The 20,750-nt window shown below is 47.8% G+C and overlaps 1 protein-coding gene across 1 annotated transcript in view; it reads right to left on the bottom strand.

The window, feature by feature from the left end:
* RUFY1 (RUN and FYVE domain containing 1) overlaps positions 1-20,750 on the bottom strand; it is a 66,300-nt gene that overhangs the window by 17,279 nt on the left and 28,271 nt on the right. Inside the window, exons 7-11 of the mRNA XM_025389134.1 lie at positions 20,282-20,347; positions 17,073-17,142; positions 13,323-13,424; positions 11,241-11,357; positions 9,344-9,511 (exon numbers count right to left, since the gene is read on the bottom strand). Coding sequence (XP_025244919.1) covers positions 9,344-9,511; positions 11,241-11,357; positions 13,323-13,424; positions 17,073-17,142; positions 20,282-20,347 — 523 coding nt within the window. The remainder of the gene's footprint in view (positions 1-9,343; positions 9,512-11,240; positions 11,358-13,322; positions 13,425-17,072; positions 17,143-20,281; positions 20,348-20,750) is intronic.

Below are 20,750 nucleotides of genomic sequence, written 5' to 3'. Positions count from 1 at the left end.
AAAAAAAAAAAAAAAAAAAAAAAAAAAGAGACACCCTTAAAAAGCCAGAAGACAGGCCGGACATGGTGGCTCACGCCTGTAATCCCAGCACTTTGGGAGGCCAAGGCAGGCGGATCACCTGAGGTCAGGAGTTCGAGACCAGCCTGGCCAGCATCGTGAAGCCCCATCTCTACCAAAAATACAAAACGTAGCTAGGCATGGTGGCAGATGCCTATAATCCCAGCTACTCCAGAGGCTGAGGCAGAATTGCTTGAGCCCAGGAGACGGAGGTTGCAGTGAGCCTAGATTGTGCCACTGCACTCCAGCCTGGCCAACAGCGTGAGACTCTGTCTCAAAAAAAAAAAAAAAAGCAAAAAAAGAGCCTGAAGACAAAAGTCCTAATAAATTCATGAAAAATAACATACGGAGGCTGGGCGCATGTGGCTCACGCCTGTAATCTCAGCACTTTGGGAGGCTGAGGCGGGCAGATCATGAGGTCAGGAGATCGAGACCATCCTGGCTAACATGGTGAAACTCCGTCTCTACTAAAAATACAAAAAAATTAGCCAGGCGTAGTGGCAGGCGCCTGTAGTCCCAGCTACCCAGGAGGCTGAGGCAGGAGAATGGCGAGAACCCAGGAGGCGGAGCTTGCAGTGAGCCAAGATGGCGCCACTGCACTCCAGCCTGGGCGACAGAGCAAGGCTCCGTCTCAAAAAAAACCAACCAACCAAACAAACAAACAAAACCATAAAGACTGTATTCTCTGATCTTAATGTAATAAAATCAGACATTAATAACAAAAGAACAGCTAGAAACACCTCGTATCTGGAAACTAAATAGCATATTACTAGAAACGATTGAGCTAAAAAAAGAGAAATTATGGGCTGGGCGCAGTGGCCCACGCCTGTAATCCCAGCACTTTGGGAGGCCAAGGCAGGTGGATCACGAGGTCAGGAGATCGAGACCATCCTGATCAACATGATGAAACTCCATCTCTACTAAAAATACAAAAATTAGCTGGGTGTGGTGGTGGTGGGCGCCTGTAGTCCCAGCTACTCAGGAGGCTGAGGCAGGAGAATCGCCTGAACCCGGGAGGCAGAGGTTTCAGTGAGCCAAGATTGCGCCACTGCACTCCAGCCTGGGTGACAGAGAGTCCGTCTCAAAGAAAAAAGGGAAATTATGAAATACTTAGAGCTAAAAGACAATGCAAACACCATATGATACTTCACTGCACTGAACATGCCACTGAGTCTAGGAAACACCATAATTTCATACACCACTGAGAAAGGAAAAAGCTGCTGACTGAAACAGGATGTACCATCTTGACTAAAAGCTGCATCTCAATTTCCGAGATGCTAAAATGGGGAAAATGGGCTTCTGCAATGATGAAATACTTCAGTCACAATTTGGGAGACACAGCTAAACTAGTTCTTGTGGGTAATTTTCAACTTTAAAGAAATTTTTTAAGGAAACGGCGACAAAACTAATGCAGTAAGTGTGCATTTCAGAAGCTGAAAATGAGCTACAGAGCAAACCCAAATAAAGCAAGTAGAACACAAAGGTGAGGGTGAGCTGTTCCGGTCACACTACTGACACCAGCTATGTGGGTCTTCCACACCAACCAATTCTGACACTAACTGGACATCCTACAATTCAATTCGGATACTACTGTAACTACTCAGGGTCAGTGTAGACTCCACAGTTAGGAAGGGCTCAGTCCCACAAGACTGGCCCCCTGAGCCGCCAGCTGGGAGCCCCAGATGGCCACTGTATTTCTGACCAGGCAGCTGTACACTGGGGCTTCCCACGAGCCCCTCCTTGGCTTTGCTAGAATGGCTCACAGAGCTCAGGAAGGCACTTGACTTACAATTACTGGTTTATTATAAAGGAATGGTCAAATGGAAGAGACGCACAGGGTGAGGGATGGGGGAAGGGGTGCAGAGCTTCCGCACACTCTTTGGATATACCACCCTCCCAGCACCTTGCTGGGCTTGTCAGGCCAGCAGCTCTCCGAACCCTGTGGTTTGGGGTTTTTAGGGAGGTCTCATTATGGAGTCACGACTGATGAAATCATTGATCACTGGTGATTAGCTCAATCTTCAGTCCGTCTCCCCTACCTCCTGGGGTGGGGCTGAAAAGTTCTAGGTCTGTAATCCTGCTTTGTCTTTCAGGGGACCATGACTATCCTAATGTTACCTAGAAGCCCCAGCTACCAGCTGTCAGCATACAAAAGACAGTCTTCACTCTAGAGCATCCAAGGGTTTAGGAAGCTGCGTACCAGGAACCAGGGGCAGAGACCAAACATATATTTCTTGTTATGCCACAGTAGAAATCAATTAAGTATGGAACAACAGTAAAGCATATCAGAATAGGCCAGGCGCTGTGGCTCACGCCTGTAATACCAGCACTTTGGGAGGGCAAGGCGGGTGGATCACCTGAGGTCAGGAGTTCAAGACTAGCCTGACCAACATGGTGAAACCCCATCTCCACTAAAATACAAAAAGTAGCTGGGCGTGGTGGTGCACACCTGTAATCCCACCTACTCAGGAGGCTGAGGCAGGAGAATTGCTTGAACCTGGGGGTTGGAGGTTGCAGTGAGCTGAGGTCATGCCACTGCACTCTAGCCTGGGTGACAGAGCAAGACTCTGTCTCAAAAAAAAAAAAAACCCAAAAAACAAAAACAAAATCAAAAACAAAAAAAATTAGGATAAAAAAGTTGTTTTTTCGGGGAGTTTTTGTTTGTTTGGTTTTTGAGACGGAGTCTCACTCTATCGCCTAGGCTGGAGTGCAATGGCGCGATCTCAGCTGACTGTAACCTCCACTTCCCAGGTTCAAGCAATTCTCCTGCCTCAGCCTCCCGAGTAGCTGGGATTACAGACATGCACCACCATGTCCGGCTAATTTTCGTATTTTTAGTAGAGATGGGGTTTCACCATGTTGGCCAGGCTGGTCTCGAACTCCTGAGCTCGTGATCTGCCAGCCTTGGCCTCCCAAAGTATTGGGATTACAGGCATGAGCCACCGCGCCTGGCCGGGAAGATTATTAGACCTACCTTTGGTAAGACTCAGTAAGGAAGAAAGGCAGAAAATGCAACTAAAAATGCTGAATGAAAGAGATTTTAAAATTTTGTAAAAGAATATTACAGTCTGGGCTCGGAGGCTCATGCCTGTAATCTCAGCACTTTGAGAGGACAAGGTGGGAGAATCGCTTGAGCTCAGGAGTTTGAGACCAGCCTGGGCAACATGGTGAGACTCCAGTCTCTATTCAAAAAAAGGCTGGGCACGGTGGCTCATGTCTGCAATCCCAGCACTATGGGAGACCAAGGAGGGCAGATCACCTGAGCTCAGGAGTTCGAGACCAGCCTGGGCAACACAGTGACACTCCAGTCTCTATTGGAAAAAAAAAAAAAGGCTAGGAGTGGTGGCTCATGTCTATAATCCCAGCACTATAGGAGACTGAGGAGGGCAGATCACCTGAGCTCAGGAGTTAGAGACCAGCCTGGCTAACACAGTGAAACCCCATCTCTACCAAAAATACAAAAATTAGCTGGGCATGGTGGCATATGTCTGTAATCCTAGCTACTCAGGAGGCTGAGGCATGAGAATCGCTTGAACCTGGGAGGCGGAGGTTGCAGTGAGCCCAGATCACACCATTGCACTCTAGCCTGGGAGACAAGAGTGAAACTCTGTCTCAAAAAAAAAAAAAAAAAGAGATTATAACTGACTCAACCATCTGCATTGGAAGCCCAATGGGGAAAAAGGGTTTGAAGTGAAAACAAGATGATACGATCGTAGCAGTACCAGAGGTCTCTTGGTGTGTGGTGCTTCCCAAATGAAAACGCACCATATTGGGCCAGGTGTGGCAGCTCACACCTGCAATCACAGTACTTTGGGAGGCTGAGGCAGGCAGACTGCTCGAGCCCAGGAGTTCAAGATCAGCCCGGGAAACATGGCCAAATCCTGTCTCCACCAAAAATACAAAAATTAGCCGGGCGTGGTGGCACGTGCCTATGGTCCCAGCTACATGGGAGGCTGAAGCAGAACTGCTTGAACCTGGGAGGCAGAGGTTACAGTGACTTGAGATCCCACCACTGTACTCCAGCCTGGGCGACAAAGCCAGACCCTGTCTCAAAATAAATAAATAAATAAAAAATAAAAAATAAAACTGACCATATGCGGCACTGACTTGGGAGGCAGGGGTGGGTGTTGTCAAAGTAGATACTGGCAGCTGGAAAGCTGGTGATCCCTGTTAGCTATGGCAAAGCGCTGGGTACAGCTGTCACTTGCCTAAGCTTGGCAAACAGCACCGGCCAGCAGTGCCAGAACACATAGAAAGAGCTGCAGGAGTCAGTCTAGTGCACGTTGGCTATCCTGCTGTCTGAACAAGGCGCTGTGAGGAAGGGCCGTGCGCAGGTGGAAGTCAGCTGGCTGGTGCAGAGAGACGCACAGGAATAAAGAGGCCAAAGGTAGGGACTTCACAGAACCAGAAACGTCAACTGCTTTTGGACCCTAAAATAGACAAGACTAAGAATAGCAACGAAGGCGCTATAGAACAGCCCTGCAGCGAAGATCAGATCAAAGGTGCTTCTCTCACACCTAAATCTGTTGTTTCAGATGACTGGTCATTAAAGTGACAGAGGGGGGAGAAAGGAAGAGACATACATACACAGACACACACAGATACACACAGACACACACACACCCAAAGAAGCAAAAGCAGTAAGGCAGGAACAAGAACTGAGTTGAGTTCAGGGAGGAACTCTGGTCGCTGACACACAGACCAAGGGGAAATGAACTGAAAAGAGACTGCGACTGAGGCAACTGCCTTGTCAAAGACATCAAGTCTGATCTGAAAAACACCTGTGACCGATCCCCACTACAACCGCCAGGCTGGCCAAGAGATACCTGGAAGAAGCTGCTCAAAAAAGCTGCGCAGGCTCTGAGGAGGGCATGCTCTGAGCCCCCTTCAGATGTGGCCATAGATGACGGCGGACCTCTGAGGGGCTGTGGGGTCAGCTGATCAAGAAATTCCTTCAAAGGCAGAACCAGTGTGGCCAGGCATGCTAAGAAATGGGGCCGATGGCCGGGCGCGGTGGCTCAAGCCTGTAATCCCAGCACTTTGGGAGGCCGAGACGGGTGGATCACGAGGTCAGGAGATCGAGACCATCCTGGCTAACACGGTGAAACCCCGTCTCTACTAAGAAATACAAAAAACTAGCCGGGCGAGGTGGCGGGCGCCTGTAGTCCCAGCTACTCGGGAGGCTGAGGCCGGAGAATGGCGTGAACCCGGGAGGCGGAGCTTGCAGTGAACTGAGATCCGGCCACTGCACTCCAGCCTGGGCGACAGAGCGAGATTCCGTCTCAAAAAAAAAAAAAAAAAAAAAAGAAAGAAATGGGGCCGGCGACTGCCGTGTGTCTCCCTTTTCCACACGGGCACTTCCCCTATGTGTGTCTTGTTTCTCCTCCACCGTTTCATGCTGGGGGTGACAGGCTAACGTGAGGAAGACGCTGGCCTTCTGGGCCACAGGTCCCGTGGGTTGCTGGAGAGGGCCACACATCAGCCAGGGACTGCAGACTTGAGGAGGATGCAGGGTCCAGCCGGGATGTCACGGCAGTTCCCGTGGGCCAACTCTGGCAGAGACAAAGATCCGTCTACCAACATCTCTCCTCCCCTTCAGTGGGCTCGTAGCTCCGGAAAAAAGGAGCTCCCAGGTCCCCTTCAGACCCACGTGGGCCACTGGTGACAACCCCTTCCTACGGAACTGACTGGAAGCCTGTGTGCAACTTCTGTCTCACTGCCTGAGAGGAGGTCCCGGCTCTGGACTTTGGTTTTTCCACCACCTTGCAATGGCAGGAATGGTGACAACCAGAGTGGCCTGGAGAGCTGGGGCCCCGAATGACCGCGGGGAACAAAACTGCTAGCCTGAAATGCCCATCTTGCAACCATTACATAACAGAAATACAAATTCCCATATAAATTCCCATATACATAACACACCCATATATATATGTGTGTGTGCGTGTATGTATGTGTTTTTCTTTTTTCATCGCCTTCAAGAATAGAATCAAATTCCCATACTTTTAAGCCACTCTATTTTGGGGTCTGCTAAATTCTCACAGCAGATTAGTTTCCCCTAACGAACACATATTTACATTATGTCTATTTACTAACCAACATCAGAAGAAAACATTAAAAAATTAAAATAGATGGCCAGGCGCGGCGACTCGTGCCTGAAATCCCGGCACTTTGGGAGGCCGAGGTGGGCAGATCATGAGGTCAGGAGATTGAGACTAGCCTGGCCAACGCAGTGAAACTGCGTCTCTACTAAAAATACAAAAATTCGGCTGGGCGTGGTGGCTCAAGCCTGTAATCCCAGCACTTTGGGAGGCCGAGACGGGCGGATCACGAGGTCAGGAGATCGAGACCATCCTGGCTAACACGGTGAAACCCCGTCTCTACTAAAAAATACAAAAAACTAGCCGGGCGAGGTGGCGGGCGCCTGTAGTCCCAGCTACTTGGGAGGCTGAGGCAGGAGAATGGCGTGAACCTGGGAGGTGGAGCTTGCAGTAAGCTGAGATCCGGCCACTGCACTCCAGCCTGGGCAACAGAGCGAGACTCCATCTCAAGGAAAAAAAATTTAAAAAAAAAGGCCGGGCGCGGTGGCTCAAGCCTGTAATCCCAGCACTTTGGGAGGCTGAGACGGGTGGATCACGAGGTCAGGAGATTGAGACTATCCTGGCTAACATGGTGAAACCCCGTCTCTACTAAAAAATACAAAAAACTAGCCGGGCGATGTGGCGGATGCCTGTAGTCCCAGCTACTCGGGAGGCTGAGGCAGGAGAATGGCGTGAACCCGGGAGGCGGAGCTTGCAGTGAGCTGAGATCCGGCCACTGCACTCCAGCCTGGGCAACAGAAAAAAAAAAAAGTCATTACAAAAAAAAAATTAAAGGAAGGAAGAAAGGCTGGGCACGGTGGCTCACGCCTGTAATCTCAGCACTTTGGGAGGCCGAGGCAGGCAGATCACAAGGTCAGGAGATTGAGACCATCCTGGCCAACATGGTGAAACCTCGTTTAAAAAAAAAAATACAAAAATTAGCTGGGCGTGGTGTTGTGTGCCTGTGCTCCTGGCTACTCAGGAGGCTGAGGCAGAAGAATCGCTTGAACCTGGGACGCGGAGGTTGCAGTGAGCCGAGATCACGCCACTGCACTCCAGCCTGAATGACAGAGTGAGACTCCATCTCAGAAAAAAAAAAAAAAAAAAAGATGATTTATCAGGAGGCTGAAACTATTTTCTTCCTATTTTTTCCTTCCTTTTTTTTCTTTTGAGATGGAGTCTTGCTCTGTCACCAGGCTGGAGTGTAAGTAGCATAGTCTCGGCTCACTGCAACCTCTGACTCCCTGGTTCAAGCGATTCCCCCACCTTGGCCTCCTGAGTAGCTGGGATTACAGGCACACGCCACCACACCCAGCTAATTATTTGTATTTTTAATAGAGACGAGGTTTCACCATGTTGGCCAGGATGGTCTCAATCTCCTGACCTTGTGATCTGCCTGCCTCGGCCTCCCAAAGTGCTGAGATTACAGGCGTGAGCCACCGTGCCCAGCCTTTCTTCCTTCCTTTAATTTTTTTTTTGTAATGACTGCGGAAGAGATGCAAATTCTTCCTTTCTTCTTTTGTTTTACTTCAATTGTTATTGTTACTATTATAATCGTAATTTTTTTTTTTATTTTTTAAGCCAGAGTCTCGCTCTGTCCCCCAGGCTGGAGTGCAGTGGCACGAGCCACAACCTCCACCTCCCAGGTTCAAGGGCTTTTCCTGCCTCAGCCTCCCGAGTAGCTGGGATTACAGGCAAGCACCACCACGCCCGGCTAATTTTTGTATTTTTAGTAGAGACGGGGTTTTTCCATGTTGGTCAGGCTGGTCTCGAACTCCCGACCTCAGGCGATCCGCCCGCCTGGCCTCCCAAAGTGCTGGGATTACAGGCGTGAGCCACCGTGACCGGCTGATTAATAGTTTTAAAAAGACAGGAAAAAATAACAGTTTATTATTGCTGTCTCATACTATCTGTGACACAGATGTTACAGGAAGTAAGAGTGAAGCTATATCCATGGAAAATGAAATGGGACTGTTTTGGCAAGAAAATAGGAACCAGAATGTCAAAAGTTTTGAGAAAGATGTAGAATGGTCCCCTTCTGAGGAGCTTCTGAGGAATAAAAGCTTTCTAATTTTTAGATACTGTTTTTCTTTTCCTTTTTTTTTTTTTGAGACGGAATCTCACTCTGTCACCCAGGCTAGAGTGCAGTGGCGTGACCTCGGCTCACTGCAACCTCTGTCTCCCAGGTTTAAGGGATTCTCCTGCCTCAGCCTCCCAAGTAGCTGGGATTACAGGCACCTGCCACCACCCCCAGCTAATTTTTTGTATTTTTAGTAGAGATGGGATTTCACTATGTTGACCAGACTGGTCTCGAACACCTGATCTCGTGATCTGCCTGCCTTGGCCTCCCAAAGTGCTGGGATTACAGGCGTGAGCCACTGTGCCCGGCCTAGATGCTGTTTTTCAAACTCTGGCATGATTGGTTCTGTCTGGGACAGTTCCCCTGGACCACCCTGAAATGACACAGGAGAGGCAACCAGCTACCTATGTGGCCCAGAACACTCAGAAACATTATCTTAACGGCAAGTTTGAAAAGCCAATACTAAATAACTTTTTTTTTGAGTCGGAGTCTTGCTCTGTCACCCAGGCTGGAAGTGCAATGGCATGATTTCGGCTCACTGCAACCTCTGTCTCCTGGGTTCAAGCAATTATCCTGCCTCAGCGTTCTGAGTATCTGGGATTAGAGGTGCCCGCCACAATGCCTGGCTAATTTTTGTACTTTTAGTAGAGACAGGGTTTCACCATGTTGGCCAGGCTGGTCTCGAACTCCTGACATCGTGATCTGCCCGCCTCGGCCTCCCAAAGTGCTGGCATTACAGGCGTGAGCCACCGTGCCCGGCCCTAAATGACATCTTTAATTCACTCCTCCATGCTTGGTGTAAACAGTAAATCGTTGAAATAGAAGGAAACAGACAGTGGAGAGACAGCGAAGGTGGATGGACAAAGTTTGGGTTTGGGTTAAAAAGACCCACATCTCCCCTTATGAGCTGTCACCAGGGGCATGTGATTTAGTGACTTGGCTCTGCCTTGTCACTTACATTTCCCCCCATTTCTCAGGGACTGCCATGAGGATCGAAATCATAATAGGAGCAGGTCTGACACATATGCGGGGCTCTACGTGTCTTCTCGCTCATTCTGTAAGAAGAATGACACAAGACTGACGAGCAGCAGAAACCAGGATGTGCTATGCACACATAGCCAACTCCCACCTGAGCTTTGTGAAACATCTGTAAATTAATCGCTTTGACTTCTTCCAGCTGCTGGCGGAGGGCAACTAGTGTGTCCTGCTTCTCGTGGGTGTCCTTTTCCAGTAACTTCATTGCAATTTCCATTTCGGTTTTCATTCCAATTTGTAACTCCAGTTCTTTTTCCAGTTCCTTAAAAGGATATTTACAAGGAAAATGTTATTAAAATAGATCACAGAAATGTATTTAACTGGGGTTGAATCTCAAGTAGTGCTTAAAATACAAACTGAAGCCTGGGCGTGGTGGCTCATGGTTGTAATCCTCAGCACTTTGGGAGGCTGAGGCGGGCGGATCGTTTGAGGCCAGGAATTCGAGACCAGCCTGGCCAGCATGGTGAAACCCCGTCTCTACTAAAAATACAAAAATTAGCTGGGTGTGGTGGTGTGCACCTGTAATCCCAGCTACTCAGGAGGCTGAGGCAGGAGGATTGCTTGAATCTGGGAGGCGGAGATTGCAGTGAGCCGAGATCACACCACCATCGTACTCCAGCCTGGGTGACAGGGTGAGATTGTCTTCAAGAAAAAAACCAAACCAAACCAAAACAAACAAACAAGGTGAGAATAGGTTAGGGAGACTGAAAAGAGTCTGTCTGAGCAGGATTAGATGCTGTTTCCCCTGTTCCTCACTGTACGGTTAAAGCTGGCTCCACATCAAGTCAATAGAAAGCTGGTCAGTGGCAGGATGAGCCTAGGTTCCAGCAACCATGTTTTCCATACCCACAGATCAGAATGCATGTTCTCAAAGAATATCTGTCTCGTCTGAGTGCTGGAAGGGATCTGATAGTGCAATGTTAGAATTTCTAGAATGATTTGCTAGTTTATAGCAACGAAAGTGCAACCATTTTGAAATGGTTCCGTCCTGACCCAGGACATGTCTCTTTGCATTCATGCAAAAAAGCAAAGAAATAAAGCAGGCACAAGAACAGTGTTTACAAGTAACCTGGTCACTGATGCACAGGCTGAGTGGAAATAAATAGGGCAGAGGTTATGACTGAGAGAATTGTATTGTCAAATAAACCATCAATCTGGTCTCATAGCAATCCCTGTAAAAGATTCATAAAATGGCTGGGTGCAGTGGCTCACACCTGTAATTCCAGCACTTTGGGAGGCCGAGGCAGGAGTTCAAGACCAGCCTGACCAAGATGGTGAAACCCCATTTCTACTAAAAATACAAAAAACTGGCCAGGCATGGTGGCTCAGGCCCGTAATCGCAGCACTTTGGGAGGCTGAGGCAGGAGGATCACAAAGCCAGGAGATGGAGAACATCTTGGCCAACATGGTGAAACCCCGTCACTACTAAAAATACAAATATTAGCCGGGCGTGGTAGCATGTGCCTGTAGTCCCAGCCACTCTGGAGGCCGAGGCAGGAGAATTGCTTGAACCTGGGAGGCGGAGGTTGCAGTGAGCCGAGATCGCGCCACTGCACTCTAACGTGGGCGAAAAGAGTGAAATTCTGTCTCAAAAAAAAAACCAAACACCAAAAAATTAGTTGGGCATGGTGGTAGGCGCCTGCAATCCCAGCTACTCGGGAGGCTGAGGCAGAGAACTGCGTGAACCTAGGAGGCAGAGGTTGCAGTGGGCCGAGATTGTGCCACTGCACTCCAGCCTGGGAGACACAGTGAGACTCTGTCTTGAAAACAAACAAACAAACAAAAATAAAGATTTATAAAATGGGAAAATATTTAAGTGACAATACACAACTGAGTTGTAACCATAGACTTAAAATAACTTTTTTTTAAATGAACAGCTTCTGACTTTCCATGAGCATCAGGACGGTTAAGCATGCCTGTGAGAAGTGTTGACAGAATTAACTTAGAGGGCTACTGGGAAACTCTAAAGACACTCAGTCTTGCACACTCACCAACCGGACTTTCTTCTCCTCTTTTAGCTGCTTCCACACATCACTATACATTTCATCCAGACCTTGTCGAGTTTGCTTGTAAGTGTCCAGCTCAACTTTGGTATCCTGTTTTGTTATCTGTATCAAACAAGGACACCAAGAGGAATTGTTTGTTTGTGGAAAGCAAGCTAATTATGAAGTACTTAAAAATATACCACAATTGTAAAAAATGTAAAGTAATTTTTATTTTTTAAGCAAGATAGAAAAAGGTAAAAATTTGGCCGGGCGCGGTGGCTCATGCCTGTAATCCCAGCACTGTGGGAGGCCGAGGTGGGCAGGTCAGGAGCTCAGGAGATCGAGACCATCCTGGCTAACACAGTGAAACCCCGTCTCTACTAAAACTACAAAAAATTAGCATGGCATGGTAGTGGGTGCCTGCAGTCTCAGCTACTTGGGAGGCTGAGGCAGGAGAATGGCGTGAACCCGGGAGGCAGAGCTTGCAGTGAGCTGAGATTGTGCCACTGCATTCCAGACTGGGCGACAGAGCGAGACTCCTTCTCAAAAAAAAAAGAATGAGAGTTAAGTCCATAGATATTTGAAAAGTTAAGTTCATAGGCTGGGTGTGGTGGCTCATGCCTGTAATCCCAGCACTTTGGGAGGCTGAGGCGGGAGGATCATTTGAGGTCAGGAGTTTGACACAAGCCTGGCCAACATGGTGAAACCCCGTCTCTACTAAAAATATACAAATTAGCTGGGCATGGTGACATGCACCTATAATTCCAGCTACTTGGGAGGCTGAGGCAGGAAAATCGCTTGAATCCGGGAGGTGGAGGTTGCAGTGAGCTGAGATTGCACCACTGCATTCCAGCCTGGGTGACAGAGAGCAAGATTCTGTTTCTAAAAAAAAAAAAGTGACTTTCATAAAGCAATTTAAATTCAGTTTTCTTTAAAACAGAACAAGACTTCGCCAGGTACAGTGGCTCACGCCTGTAATCCCAGCACTTTGGGAGGCTGAAGTGGGTGGATCATGAGGTCAGGAGATTGAGACTATCCTGGCTAACACGGTGAAACCCCGTCTCCACTAAAAATACCAAAAAAATTAGCTGGGCGTGGTGGCGGGCGCCTTTAGTTCCAGCTACTTGGGAGGCTGAGGCAGGAGAATGGCGTGAACCCGGGAGGCGGAGCTTGCAGTGAGCCGAGATCGCGCCACTCACTCCAGCCTGGGCCACAGAGCGAGACTCCGTCTCAAGAAAACAGCAGCAACAACAACAAAAAACAAGACTTCATTAGCAGGAAAAGCCCCATTCAGCCCATCATCCAGTACTTATGAACATGTTTTTAGCACTGAGTGAATTTATAAGTGAATCAGATATGGTTTTTTATTTTTTTTTTTTTGTTGTTGTGGGGGCTGCTTCTGTCGCCCAGGCTGGAGTGCAGTGGCGCGATCTCGGCTCACTGCAAGCTCCGCCTCCCGGGTTCACACCATTCTCCCGCCTCAGCCTCCCGGGTAGCTGGGACTACAGGTGCCCACCACCACACTCGGCTACTTTTTGTATTCTTAGTAGAGACGGGGTTTCACTGTGTTAGCCAGGATGGTCTCAATCTCCTGACCTCATGATTCGCCTGCCTCGGCCTCCCAAAGTGCTGGGATTACAGGCGTGAGCCACCACGCCCGGCCCAGGTGTGGTTTCTACCCTTAAGTCATCATGTGACACAGCTGCAAGCCAACAATCCTACAAAACGTCAAATGGACTCTACCACGGAAGGGCACAAAGAGCAACGGAATGAGGGAGGATGGCCCATGCCCACCCACGGCCCCCGGGACGACATCATGGAGGACATGGCAGGTGAGTGGATGCTGAAGAACGAGTAGGAACTTTGGCATGCAAAGGCCCACAGGCCAGGCAGGGAGTCCCCATCCAAGTGATCCAGGTGGTCTTAGAGTGATGTGGGCAGGGAAGGTGGTGAGAGGCACTTTCTGACATTAAGCAAGGCACCTTTGCATTCTGAAGACGGGCTTGTTCTTAAGCTATGAGCTTGAGATTGACAACGGGTGTGTCTGAGGAAGGAACACGCTGCCCAGCTATAAGGTCAATTTCTCACCTCTACACTCTTTTCACTTCTCTCTCGAATTAATTCATTTTGTTCTCTTAACTGTTGCTGTTCTTCTTGAAGTGAACAAATTCGGTCTGTTGCAGCTGAAAGCTGATTAAGGAAAATTTTTACAGTTCTTAACATCAAAATTCATCTTATTGTTCAAATTAAAAACATTAATTTGGCATCTTCACAGTTGACAATGTTCACAGGTTTGGTATTTTATTTCCTTGTTTTCAACAGGCAATAATACATGGTTCCAAATTCCAAAGACATGAAAACGTATGTAGTAAAATCTCTCCCCCGCCCTTGCCCCAGCCATCTCTGCCCGCTCCAGATTTTCTCCCTCTACAAAAATGATAGCATACTGCTTAATGTGGACAAAGGTTTACAGACACAAAAAATTAGAAACAGCCTGAATGTTCACTATTAGGAAAATAGTTAAATCATAGCGGAAGCATAAAACAAATATGTACTCAATAAAATGTTTACAAAAGCTTTTAATCACTTGAGAACATACTTAAGATATAATACTAATGGGAAAAAAGGTCATATGGTATGCTCTCACCTGTATTTTAAAAAAAATCAACTAGGTTAAAAATGCTTAAGAAAAGATGGAGTGGCGGGGTACAGTAGCTCACACCTATAATTCCAGCACTTTGGCAGGCTGAGGCTTGAACCCAGGAGTTCGAGACCAGCCTGGGCAACATGGTGAAACCCCATCTCTACAAAAAACACAAAAATCAGCCAGGCGTGATGTCTCATGCCTGTAATCCCAGCTACATAGGAGGCTGAGGTGGGAGGATGGCTTGAGCCCAGGAGGCAGAGGTTGCAGTGAGCTGAGATCGTGCCACTGCACTCCAGCCTGGGTGACGGACAGAGCCAGAGCCTGTCTCAAAAAAGAAAAAAGAAAAGATGGGAACAACACATATCAAATAATAAAATGGTAAGAATAGCTGTCACTTAGTGAAGGGGTTACGGGCTTTTGTCCTGACTCTTCTTTCTTTCCAGTTTTTCAGGCTAATGATCAGTAAAAGTGTATTTCAATCACTAGAGGGAGGATTAAAGAATTTGCAGGGAGGAATAAAAAACAAATCATTGGAGATTGCCCGAGAGGACCTCTTCTTCCCCTGGAAGGACTTCTCACGGCTGAGGGAAAAGTATAGAGAAGCAGGATGCTGTCAGGGACCTGCCTAAGGAGAGGTTGTCTCAAGAGGCAAGGCAGATGAGTAAACACAGAAACCAGCCCCTCCTCACTCCAGCCTCATCACACAGCTTGCAGAGAGGAAGGTGCAGCTGGGGAGAAAGAAGCAAGATCCCCGTCCTTGGTGCTTGGCTGGCTTTCCGCATCATTCGCTAGTGGAGGGACTCGAAGCACTAACTCCTCACCTTCTCTGTCAACAGTGTCTAAAACTCCTGAGAATTACTCTCCACTTAAGACTCAGAACCCGGCCTGGGGTTTCTACACATAACTGCTGTGCCCAAAAAAACAAACATCAAGGCTTCAAAGGGCATGTTAGTTGCTCAAAGGGAAGAAGCAGGCAAAAACCATAAGCTAATTCCCATTCTACTCTCTGGAGATGCAGAGAGCACACCCTGAAGAGGGCGATGCTTTTCACTAAGCACATTTCTTTGTTTTGTAATTGAGACAGGGTGTTACTCTGTCTCACTGTAGCCTCTAACTCCTAGGCTCAAGTGATCCTCTCACCTCAGCCTCCCGAGTAGCTGGGAGTACAGGTGTGTGTCACCACACCTAATTTTTAAATTTTTTGTAGAGACAGAGTGTTGCCACGTTGCCCAGGCTGATCTCAAACTCCTGGGCTCAAGCAAGTCTTCTACTTTGGCCTCCCAAAGAGCTGGGATTTACAGGCATGAGCCACCACACCTGGCTGAAGCACATTTTCTATTACAATCATTTGCCTTTAAAGAAAACATAACCTGGCCGGGCGCGGTGGCTCACGCCTGTAATCCCAGCACTTTGGGAGGCCGAGGCAGGCAGATCACAAGGTCAGGAGATTGAGACCATCCTGGCTAACAGTGAAACACCGTCTCTAATAAAAATACAAAAAAAAAAAAAAAAATTAGCTGAATGTGGTGGCGGGCGTCTGTAATCCCAGCTACTCAGGAGGCTGAGGCAGAATAATGTGAACCCAGGAGACAGAGCCTGCAGTGAGCCGAGATCACGTCACTACTGTACTCCAGCCTGGGCAACAGAGCAAGACTCTGTCTCAAAAAAGGAAAAAAAAAAAAAGAAAAAAAAAGAAAACATAACCGAAGCTGGGCTCAGCGACTCACGTCTGTAATCCCAGCACTTTGGGAGGCCAAGGTGGGGTGTCACTTTAGCCTAGCAGTTTGAGACCAGCCTCAGCAACAAAGTGAGATCCTGTCTCTACAAAAAGTTAAAAAATGAGCCGGGTGTTGGTGGTGTGTACCTGTAGTGCCAGCTACTGGGAGGTTGAGGCAGGAGGGTCTCTTGAGCCCAGGAGTCTGAGGTTACAGTAAGCGATGACTGCACCACTGCACTCCGGCCTGGGTGACAGAGTGAGACCCTGTCTGAAAAAGCGGAAAACCGCACATAACTCTGTTTGGTTTCAAAAGCTGAATCGGACCTTTACCAAAGCACGCCGCCTTGACTGAGAAGTAGTGAATCTGCTTGTTCTAAAATCAAACAACTCAAGTTCCCACGTGGCAAGCGTTGCCCTAAGCACATTACAAGATATTAGTCTTAATCTTTGCAACAGTACTGTAAAGTACGTATTATTACCTAACTTGGGATGAGAAAAGTGAGCTCAACAACCGACCTACCTAGCCTGAGGCTCGAAGGCCTGCCTACCAAGGTGACTGTGCAGCCTCCAATCCTAAGTTCCATGAAGTTTCCCCCATGACACCCCCATCTAAGACGCTGTCTTGAATTTCCTTCTCCTCACACCAATCTGAGCTCCTTTCCTGAAAGGCTTTCAGGGCTGGCGCCTCAGGAGGGAGCAGTCGGCTTTAGGGAGCCTTACACAGGGTCCCTCGTTACAGAGGTGGGCTCTGAGGCTCTCCTTTCTGCTGTAACCCACCTCCATGCCGTGGAGGTGTTCCTTCTCAAGCCCCTCTCAGAGCCCTCGTCCTTCTAGGTGGGAGGCCTGGGCAGCCGGACACTGCTACCTGTGGAGAGCCTCAGAAGGGCTGAGCACCCCCCTCCTGCTAACAGGAGACAAGATGTGTCCACCAAGCAGACTGCCGGGCAGCTGGCAGCAAGCTCTCTTCCTCGGCTCAGCCCTCCTTTGTCCTGTCCTTTCATTCTCTCTTCCTAGTGAGAAAGCAGAGAAAGACCGCACTGTGGGGAGGCTGGTTGCATGCTCCTGAGGCCAAAGCAGAAGGGGTGGGCGAGGACACTTATTCCTTATGACAGAGTCTGTGCTTTCTGGGGCAGCAGGGAGGCACACGGCATCACAGGAAGGGAAGAAGAAGAGGAAGACACGGCTCTTCCACCACAGAAGCTGGGCTTTTCCAAAGAGCAATTTCCTTCTATGGGATGACTTTGAGGTGATAAAATCTAAGTCACTTAGAACTGGCTTGTGATCAGCTGCAGTGTCTCACCGGGAGCCTCGGACAGGGCAGAACACAGACATTCCCCTGTCCTACGTGGGGCAACTGGAGGTTAGCAAGCCCCTTCCTACCAGCAAGAAGCTCTGCTTCCACAGACCGACTACACCATTTCTCTAACCTTGGGTCATTCTGTTTTGTCTAAAAATTTCAATAAAACTTACAAACCTCTTCTTGAAGCTTTGAATTAGTCTTTTCCAAGCCATCTATCTTGGTTTGAAGATCCCCAACTGTGCAGCTGTAGAAAATAACAATATTAGGTAAACATAAACTTATAAAAGCTGACTGTTTTCTCAAACTGGAAACAGTTAAGAGAGATTCCTAGATTTCCTGTATGAAATGGAAAAGCAAAGGGTCTCCAATTAACTCAGAGAAGATGAGAATTCTAAATATACATTTGCGACATACTTTTCAGTAAGTTTTATCCCTAAAATTTAATCTTTCTTGGCCGGGCGAAGTGACTCACGCCTGTAATCCCAGCACTTTGGGAAGCCGAGGTGGGCGGATCACGAAGTCAGGAGATCTAGACCATCCTGGCAAACACGGTGAAAGGCCATCTCTACTTAAAATACAAAAAATTAGCTGAGTGTGGTATCAGGTGCCTGAGTCCCAGCTACTCGGGAGGCTGAGGCAGGAGAATGGTGTGAACCCGGGAGGTGGAGCTTGCAGTGAGCCGAGATCGTGCCACTGCACTCCAGCCTGGGTGACAGAGCGAGACTCTGTCTAAAAAAAAAATTATATATATATATATAAAATTTTTTAAAAAATATATTTTATATATTTATATATATTTTTTGATGAACTAACAACTAAGTAAAAACTGAAAAGCTAGCAATGTATTGCCTCAAAAATGCTTTGAGCTTCATAAATTCTTTTTTTTTTTTTGAGATGGAGTCTCACTCTGTCACCCAGGATGGAGTGCAGTCGTGCAATCTCGGCTCACTACAACCTCTGCCTCCCAGGTTCAAGTGATTCTCCTGCCTCAGCCTCGAGTAGCTGGGACTACTGGTGCCCACCACCATGCCTGGCTAATTTTTGTATTTTTAGTAGAGATGGCCACCATGTTGGCCAGGTTGATCTTGAACTCCTGACCTCAGGTGATTCGCCTGCCTTGGCCTCCCAAAGTGCTGGGATTACAATCGCCTGGCTGCTTCATATTCGCAAGGGACAAATAATGCCCATGATCTAGAAGCCAGCTGTTCACAGGCATGAGGAAAAGCTCACTAATTCATTTTGCAACACTATATAACCCTGACATGAGGGCAGAGAAAGAAAACTATGAAATTCCCAGTAAGTCAGGTTACATTTTTTTTTCCTTTGAGATGGAGTTTCGCTCTTGTTGCCTAGGCTGAATGCAATGGTGCAGTCTCAGCTCACCGCAACCTCCGTCTCCTGGGTTCAAGTGATTCTCCTGCCTCAGCCTCCTGAGTAACTGGGATTACAGGCGTGTGCTACCACGCCTACCTAATTTTGTATTTTTAGTAAAGATGGGGTTTCTCCATGTTGGTCTCGGCCTCCCAAAGTGTTGGGATTACAGGTGTGAGCCACCGCACCCAGCCAGGTTACATATGAAAAGGATAATTGAATTATTAAAACTATATCCTGGCTGGGCAAGGTGGCTCATGCCTATAAACCAGCAGTTGGGAGGCTAACCAGGGAGGATCGCTTGAGGCCAAGAGTTTGAGACCACCTTGGGCAACAAAGTGAGACCCTGTCTCTACAAAAAATACAAAAAATCAGCCAGGTGTAGTGGTGCATGCCTATGGTTCCTGCTACTTGGGAGGTTGAGGTGGGCAAATCACCTGAGCCCCGGGAGGTGGAGGCTGTGGCAAGCCATGATTATACTACTGCACTCCAGCCTGGGTGACAGAGTAAGATCTTGTCTCAAAAAATCCTAATAAAAATAATATGATCAATCCCAGCACTTTGGGAGGCCGAGGCGGGCGGATTATGAGGTCAGGAGATCGAGACCATCCTGGCTAACACGGTGAAACCCCGTCTCTACTAAAAATACTAAAAATTAGCTGGGCATGGTGGCGGCTCCTGTAGTCCCAGCTACTGGGAGGCTGAGGCAGGAGAATGGCGTGAACCCGGGAGGCGGAGCTTGCAGTGAGCCGAGATCGCGCAACTACACTCCAGCCTGGGCGACAAAGCGAAAAAAAAAAAAAAAAAAAAACAAAAAAAAACCCACATATGATCAAGTGGTGTTTATCCCTGTGACACAGGAATGGTCCAGTATGAAGAAGTCTATGAATAAAATACATCACATCAGTAGACTAAGGGATAAAAACCATGATTATTTTAATGGACACTAAAAGGCATTTGATAAAATTCAATATCTATTTCTTATAAATACTCTCAATAAACTAGGAATTGATCAAAAAACTTTCAAAAAATAGCCAACATCACAGTTAAGAGGAACCGCAGGCTGGGTGTGGTGGCTCACGCCTGTAATTCTAGCACTTTGGGTGGCTGAGGTGGGAGGATTGCTTGAGCCCAGGTGAGACCAGTCTGGGCAACATGGCAAAGCGCTGTCTCTATAAAAAACACAGAAACTAGCCAGGAGGGGTGGCATGCGCTTGTAGTCCCAGCTACTTAGGAGGCTGAGGTGGGAGAATCAATTGCCCGAGCCTGGGAATTCGAGGCTCCAGTGAGCCGAGATCACGCCGCTACACTTCAGCCTGGGCAACAGAGTGAGACCCTGTCAAAAAAAAAAAAAAAGAAAAGTGAAAAAAGCCCCAGAGCGGTATGTCCCTGACTACACCGGGAGGAACATGCCAGCTTCTTCACCTGGCTTTTGGGGCCAGAGAGGCTGCCCTGTGGAGAACTGTAATGTGCACTGTACCCTCTAACGTGTCTCTCCACATTCCCCACGAATACCTCCAAGGATTAGTGTTTCATGAAACACATCCACAGAGCTCCAGCAAAAAAAAAAAAAAAAAAAAAAAAAATCAAGATAAAGATGCTTGTGATCACTAGTACATTGCTCTGGAGGGCCTAGCCCAGTGGTTTTCAACTCTCTTTCCCGGCCTAATGCACTGGGTACTGTGTGCTGATTCCAGCAGCAACAGTGCTTGCCATGAAGGGATTTCCAGCCACGTGGCTGTGGGGCGAGGAGTGGAGAGTCAAGGTTTAATGTAGTTACCTCTCTGTATTATATAACTGCAGAAAGCAGAGAATAAAGATTTCCCAAGAGTTTATCAAGAGGAAATCATACTTCTCCAGTTTGTACAAATAAATGTTGCCTGAATGATGACCCTTTTGTCTTGGTTTGAAAACAAGCTATTTATAAGTATGTGGCAACTCAAAGAAGTTCCATGAAACAATGACAGTATACCACGCATGTAACTGTCACACTGAAAAAAAAGGAGTCTTACCTCAAGTGCCGGTTAAGTTCTTCCACATAATTTTTTTGATCAAGGACATCAGTAATTCTTTCATGCCTTTTAAAAGGAGCATAAAAAGGGAGAACTTTTTTTATTAATGATTAATACTTTGTAACTGTTCCCCAACCTTCCAATCACCTTGTGGAAGTACCAATGTCTTCAAGAAACCAAGAGACAGCCAAAGCTTAGTAACATCCACAGTCCCAGAGTAGAGAGCAAAGCCGGCCTGGGGCACAGTAGCCAGCGTCTCCAAGGCCAGGCTGCCAGGGGAGTGGGCTCCCTGCAGACCAAGGTTTCAGGATCAGCAAGCAAGGTGAAAATACCAACCTGCCACATGCAAATGGCTTTGACACAACCCTTATTACACTGAAGGAAAGCAGCCCATGGGACTTACAAACAAAAGAACTGTCCAGGCACGGTGGCTGGGAGGCCGAGGGGGCTACATCATGAAGTCAGGAGA

The sequence above is a fragment of the Theropithecus gelada genome, chromosome 6 (genome assembly GCF_003255815.1).
Source record: "Theropithecus gelada isolate Dixy chromosome 6, Tgel_1.0, whole genome shotgun sequence".
NCBI classification, from domain to species: domain Eukaryota; kingdom Metazoa; phylum Chordata; class Mammalia; order Primates; family Cercopithecidae; genus Theropithecus; species Theropithecus gelada.
The sequence above is the reverse complement of the archived record's forward strand: the minus strand, read 5'-3'. Positions and strand labels throughout refer to the sequence as shown.